This window comes from Hydractinia symbiolongicarpus, chromosome 5 (assembly GCF_029227915.1).
Source record: "Hydractinia symbiolongicarpus strain clone_291-10 chromosome 5, HSymV2.1, whole genome shotgun sequence".
NCBI lineage: Eukaryota > Metazoa > Cnidaria > Hydrozoa > Anthoathecata > Hydractiniidae > Hydractinia > Hydractinia symbiolongicarpus.
In genome coordinates, this window is record NC_079879.1 from 13022428 (window position 1) to 13029694 (window position 7267).

At 33.6% G+C, this 7267-nt stretch overlaps 1 protein-coding gene across 1 annotated transcript; it reads left to right on the forward strand.

Annotated features, from left to right (window-relative positions):
- The first annotated feature begins 1377 nt into the window (after positions 1–1377).
- Positions 1378–5056, forward strand: LOC130644861 (uncharacterized). Its single transcript, XM_057450632.1, has 2 exons — positions 1378–3073; positions 3184–5056. The coding sequence occupies exons 1-2, from the start codon at positions 1940–1942 to the stop codon at positions 3418–3420; spliced, it is 1371 nt and encodes a 456-aa protein (XP_057306615.1). The 5' UTR covers positions 1378–1939; the 3' UTR covers positions 3421–5056.
- Positions 5057–7267: the final 2211 nt, after the last annotated feature.

Consider the following 7267-nt stretch of genomic DNA (forward strand, 5'->3'; position numbering starts at 1 on the left):
AATTTTTTTCACTTCGCCGGCTAGTTGCATATCTATTTAACGATCTGAGATGCGATGGCTTCGAGCTTAACGCGTTTGGTACCCACCAATGCTGGGATAGGATCATCTCTACTATTTAAGAAGTCATAAACTGCTCCAGCGGTTTCTAGACTTCTTTGAATAAGAATTTGGAAATTCGTAACGCTCTCAGAAACTATTTTTAGCCAGAAGTTTTCTCAATACAATGGGGTTGATGTGTCAGCAACAAACATGCAAATAAACAGCTCGGTAAATATTTTCGTTTGTGGTTTTGTTAAAATCTCGGGATACAGCTATTTATTATCTGCGGTGTAGGTAGTACGTAAATAAATCTCTTTTGTGTATTGTCTTAAACAGGCAGTGATCTTGAAATTACATGCCCAATGTATATTGCAAGAACTAAGTGAACAAAAACATTGCTTCAATACATTTTGTAAATATAAAACTTCCATTTTTGGATTATTTTAATTTCTTACAGTGGTGTCAGGTTTGCAGTTTACAATGAGGACCCAGTCAAATCTATCCCCTCCCACAAAAAGAATAAGAACAAAAAAAAGAAAAATAAGATTGCGGACATTGAGCAAATACTGAGTTATCGCTGTAAACTTCGTTAAGATTTTTCAAAATTTAGTCAAATAGATAAATAACAATCAAACAAAATTGCAATCACCTATCACAAAGAGAAAACCTCAAATATTTACAAACACAAAATTGATTTTTAAATTGTGCAATACATATGTACATATTTGTTTCTTTTTGAAAGGCGTATAAGTGGACTTTGACTTTTACGATACAATGCATCCTTTTGTTCTTTCCAGGCGTGGCAATGGACTTTTACCTTTCTGCAGAAACAATAACACTAGCCACAGTGGGCGATCAATTAAGTAATTTGATCTGTGAGTTCGGCCTAGTATTGCAACCTGACGTCCACGGTCTGTCTATCTATGGTACGATATGTTTCGTCTGTTAGATGTTTTTGTAATCTAAATGCACGCATGATCTCATGCATAGATATTTCTGACGCAATTGTATTTTGTAGTTAGATTTTTCTATTTTTTTTTATTTTAAAAGCTGGAAATTGAAGATTACAAAATAAAAAGGTAAATTAGTTACTAAACATAACTAATCATAATGTATAATTATAAAATATGTGCTTCAAATATAAAAATTTAGGGTACCACATGTTTTCAATTAACACATAAATGCAAGCCAAAGTATCTAACATAAAGTTTTATTCCTAGCTCTCGGACGAATAAGGTAGTATTAAAGTATCTTGATAATCCAACATACAGAACAACCTCGTAAGCACACAATAATTTATTAAGAGGTCGTAGCAAATGTAGGTTTTACGAATTCTAACGCTTAAAACCAGTAAAACTGTACGGGTTAAAGAATTCTTCGTTACGACCTAATGAATTGGATAAAACTCGTAAGGCTTCATTTCTGGTCCAGGTTGGATAAAAATAGTACTGGGTGTGCACATGTTACAAGAAACAGGCAATCTTGCAAACGAGACTCAAATTTTTAGAAAAATTTAGTAGGGTTGAATCAATTTCAAAAGGTGACCTAGTGAGCGAATCGAAATCTGTCTTTTTGATTGTTGATTCCAACATTTTAAAATTAAACATCACCACTGTGTAAATATTGGGTGCTTAAAATGATCTATTTTTATCTACTTTTTATGAGTTTGGATGTTTGATATTTCTAACCCCTATTATGGTTTGATTATTATTTTCGGACAACCGTTGACAATTGGATACCATTGTTTTTTTAACTGTGGTTGTTAAATATCGTACCATGTGAGTGTATGTCAAAAAATCACGTGCTAATAGTGTGAGGATTTGCTTGCTCCATCCAACTGAAAAGGTATATATATAGCTAGCGTTACCAAGATCAGAAAAATATAGTTCATTCGCAAAAAATGGCAAATGTAGCAATTATTGGTGGCGGCCCATGCGGGATGTCACTGCTATCTGCTTTTCGTAGTGCAGAAAGGAGTGGTGAAAAGATACCCAATATTGTTTGCTTTGAAAAACAAAGTTCAATAAGTGGCTTATGGAATTACAGTTGGAAGCATGGTTCAGATGAACATGGTGAGTATGTCCACAATAGCATGTATCGTACCCTCTGGTCAAACGGACCTAAAGAATGCTCGGAAATGGCAGACTACACTTTTGAGGAACATTTTGGAAAAGCCATACCATCTTATCCACCAAGAGCTGTGTTGCAGGATTATCTACTAGGTAAAGCTAAGAAACACAACATTTCAGAATTTGTTCGTTCGAACACAGTCGTAAGAACAGTAAAAGAAAAAGGAGACAGATTTACGGTATCCTACGAAGATTTGGTTAATAAGACGCATGGGGAGGACACATTTGATTATGTTGTGGTAGCTACAGGTCATTACTCAGTACCACATATACCAATTTATCCTGGAATCGATCAATTTCCTGGCAGAGTTCTTCATAGTCATGATTTTAGAAATGCAGAAGAATTTAAAGATCAAACCATTGTTTTACTTGGCTCCAGTTATTCTGCAGAGGATATTGCACTCCAATGCTACAAATATGGTGCTAAGAAATGCATTATATCATACCGATCGAAACCAATGGGTTACAACTGGCCTGAACAAATAAAAGAAGTTCCACAACTCCAAAAAATTGAAGGAAAGACTTTTCATTTTGCAGATGGAAGTTCTATTAACGCCGACTCCTTGATTATGTGCACTGGATATCAACATTTTTATCCATTCTTAAGTGAAAGAATCAAGTTATCTGCCACCAATCACCTTTACATTGACAAATTATACAAGGGTGTAATATTTGAGGATAATCATAAACTAATATATCTTGGTGCACAAGACCAATATTACACTTTCACATTGTTCGATGTTCAAGCTTGGTTTGCAAGAGATTTTATCCTTGGGAAGATAAAATTACCGAACGTCAAAGAAATGAAGGCGGACATGGAGAGTTGGATGACTCGTTTTAGTGGCTTAACTACACATGCTGAAGAGATAGATTTTCAGAGCGACTACATTAAAGATTTGCTAAGGGTAAGAGCTTCCATATTTTTGTTTGCTTTTAGAATGTATCACCATGTTTGGAATGTTTTGTGTTTTTTACAGGTCAAAACTTATGAATTTTTTGTCGCCATTTTTACTAGGTTACAAACTATCCTCAACATGACGTCGACAAAATGAATGCTGCTTTTAAACAATGGAAGGATGACAAACGAAAAGATATTTTGACGTATCGAGATATTCCTTTCACATCTGTCATAACTGGCACACCTTCTCCGGAAATGAAAGTTGCTTGGTTGAAGGCAATGGACTCATCGTTGAACTGGTTTGTGAACGAAAGTTTAAAAATAAATGTGGAAAGTAAGAAAAGCATTGGGTAGACTTTTATGGAAAAGCTTTTTTAAAAACTAGATTTTAAATAAGTTTTTTTTTTATTTTACTTTAGGATTCTTATAAATTTAATATTGGGCTTAGATCGCTAAGCAATTTGTGATATTTATTACTGGTATTGTCTGGTAAGTAAAAAATTCTGAACGAAACGGGTAATGTTGCAACATTGAGACATTTATCAAGTAGAATCCTTCTATATATTCTGGACATGTGATTGATCCGACTTTTCGAATTTTACCCCATAATCGGGAAAAATCGGATTTCCGGCAATTTTTTGCTATTTTTAATGCGAACTATGTCAAATCGAAAAATATATTGAATAAATTTTATTTAGCTTTCAGAACCTTTAAACAGAATGTGAAAATTCGCTCTAGAACTAAAGTAATTGAATTTTAAGCAGATAAACAAATCTTATGCTATCGACGACGTCACAGAAAAAGTACTGACATAAGCAAAAATTAATTTTGAGTTAAAAACTTGAGAATTATTCCAAAACAAATGACAAGAACTTCGAAGGGCTTAATAAATTCCTTCGAATTTTTTTTATAATGTAACAAGCTACTTGACTTGGTAATCAATTTAAGTTTAACAGAATGTTCATAGAAACGAATAAGAATGTTCAAGATATCAATTCTAATGTCATTGGTTCCAGTAAGTGGTGGCTTTCCGGACTGTAATTTGCAGTTTAAGACCTCTATAAGAAAGTAAATACATTAATCACTCTAGCATCCATTCTTAGAAACAACTCCTTGTTTGTTTGATTCATTTCACAAATAAGGAATGACAGCAACAGGAATTTACATTGTCTTGAACCGCTCTTAAACTATCATATTTTATATTCTAAATGATACATGACCATGTCAATACCTGTCGTACCGAACTATTATGTATTTTTGATTGTGTATTATCGTTTTTGATTATCTGCTGTTTTTCTGTGGTGAGACAAATGCTGTAGATGCTTCTCCAAGTTGGCAGGTATTCAGTAATATGAAACTTCTTTATGTATTAATAGGGACCTCCAAGTGACAGTGATAGTCAGCTGTCTTTTTCATTGTGTGTGGGATGTGACGACGTTTCTTTTTTATGGACAACTTAGTTATTAATATTAGGAATGAATTGCTTGTATTACAAGTCATCGCTAAGTAGTTAGTTAATGAGAATTCTCAGTTTGGCTACTTTACGAATTGTTGATAAGGCTTATGCCTGGAGTGTGCAGAGGAGAGCCTGTAAACACAATGAAAGACCGACATATGTTTACTTCTTTTGAAGAATCACCACAGCTTCCTGTTTCTTTAAGTTGTACCTTTTATCTACAGATTTCTTTTTTTAGATTTGATTCATTTAAATTACTGTATTTACTTTACTAAACAAAAGATATTTTATAATTTTTGACTTCAGGGTGTGGCGTCCATTCAAGGAAGGCGCCCTCCTGCATTTGTTTGAAAGGACATTGACATAAATTTAAAATTTTTATGCGAATTAAAAAAGAAAGAAGGAGAAATTATTAACAACTTTAATTTAGAAATTTTTAGTTTATCTGAAATCCATGTATCACAACAATATGTCGGTGGATGTACCATATCCTAGGACTAACCTAAAAAAGGAATGAGATTGTAAAAATCTAACATCTGCAACAAACTTAGACAAGGAGTAAAGGCAAAGAAAAAAAAGGGAGAGGGGGTGGGGGTAAAAAAGGAAGTACTCCTGTTCCTGCCTTTTGCCTTCTTTCTAATCTTTTTTAGTATTACTTTGCATGACAGGCCGCTAGTTAGATATAAAGGTTCCCACGGTTGAAGGACAGAATCACGATACTTGCTGATTTGTTATGCTTATCAGTTTATGGATAGTTAGCTAGCTAGATGTTGCAACTTTGTCGACCCCAAAGAATAACAAGTATAGTGTGCAGCATCATAAAATCCAGTGAAGCATTGTAGCATTATCCAAGCCGTTGCATGTTTACTGCGTCATAAAATCAAGTGGCAAGTGTGGAATGTACCAATGTTCATATTGAATATCAATATTGACATCGATATTCAATATTGATATTCAAATTTTCATTCCTATTTATCTAAACAAAATTGTAATTCTGGCTAAACAACTAATTTCCTGGTGTTTCATATTGTGTTCTTATTTGCCATCTGGCTAGCTAAACACAAAGAAATAAAGGAGCACAAATAAAAGCAAATTTAACAGTGTGGCAATATTCAAATTTATCAGTATTTTGCAGGCCTCATGATTGAATGTCTTGTTCTGGTGTCCATAAAAATAAAAAGAACATAAAAGCTTACTCTAAACTTATCAAATTCTAATCGCTTGAGTTTGAGGTAAAATTAAAACCTTTTACAGCTAATTTAACTTACAAAATAAGAATTGTACAGTTTAAGGCGGAATAGAGGCAAATCCTGCAAAATATTTTTCTAATTTAACCCTGCAATCATCATTTATTCGACTAATGTTTTTGAATTTCAAATTAAAATAGTCAAATTTGTTGTATATATTTACAGTCGATTTTTGCCCTTAAGCATTGTTTACCTTTTTAGGGGAAAAAGACTTAAAAATTTTAGTTCACGTTTATCATATAGGCGAATTGCTTGTTTTTAATATGTATTTCAATGTACTATTACGTATAACTTCCGTCCCGAATTTTTTAGCAAACTGTTAGAAAATTTGGCTTTCTTGATGGAATGTGGGGGGGGGGGGGGGGGGGGGGGTGAGGGGGGATGAGGAATGTTGATTGCCTTAACCGTGGTTGTCATAGGATCCAACTCGAAGCATTAATTTTGTTGTTATTTATGCAATTTTTTCTCAATTTTTTTTAAAAGTTTTGATTTATATAATAAAAGGGGTGCTTGTTCGTGTTCATGAACAACTGAACTAATATATTAACTTGTATCTCGAAAAAATTTGCATGAGAGGAAATCATATTCAACATCAAATTTTATGAGTAGTATCAACACCTAACAAAATAGCAACAGGACTACCTAAATGGTACTAATTTTCACGGGTATTAATTTTCGCGTTTTTTTATTTTTGAAAAAAAATGCATTTCGCGGGTATTTATTTTCGCGTTTTGCACAATGACTACTATAATGTTACAAACTAATCACTAAATACATCGAATGCATTTCCGTAGTCATCATCATTTGTTGATTCGCCATTTTCCTTCCATTCAGATGATTCGTACTCAATTTCACCCTCTTTCCTCCATCGATATAAATCGAGCTCTTGGGGAAATAAGGAAGTGATGCCCAAAGTTCTATTGGCTTTGAGACTTCCATAAGCAGCCATTGACCCTAATGTAATTGCGTTATAAATGCCTGATCTCTTTAATCCATTCTAAATTATTTCATGCCCCTTTGTGATGGTCATGTAGTTGTAGAAATATATGAGCCATTTTGCATGAAGAGGTTTCAGAAGACTCAATCGGTATCGATTCCAATATCATCTAACTCCTAGTTGTTTTCTAAGCCTGTGTTTATTTCGCAAGTAAATCATTCTGAAAATTTCTCTTTTATGTAATCTTCTGCAGCCTTAATAATAATGATATCCAACGGTTGAAACAAGTGTGTCATATTGTTTGGTAACAAATAGCTATATACTGGTTACCAACAATATGACACACTTGATCTTTAGAGCTTTTATAAATTGGTTTCTTGTTTCCTTCCCCGAAAAACGTCAAAAATGAGCAAGCCTTTTTCAGTTTCGCATCCAGGGTTTTTCCGCTCTTTCTTGACGTATGGTATTATAATTTCGTTGATAAAATTCAACGCTTCTTTTTTGTTACTGTATTGAGTTTTATTCGCACTCAGTAAGTACACATTTTGTTAACTTCTATTA

Bases quoted from the DNA above. Each gene is read 5' to 3' on its own strand.
- LOC130644861 (XM_057450632.1), top strand. From the start codon at position 1,940: ATGGCAAATGTAGCAATTATTGGTGGCGGCCCATGCGGGATGTCACTG. The intron at 3,074-3,183 runs GTAAGAGCTTCC...CATTTTTACTAG, and splicing joins ACATTAAAGATTTGCTAAGG to GTTACAAACTATCCTCAACA.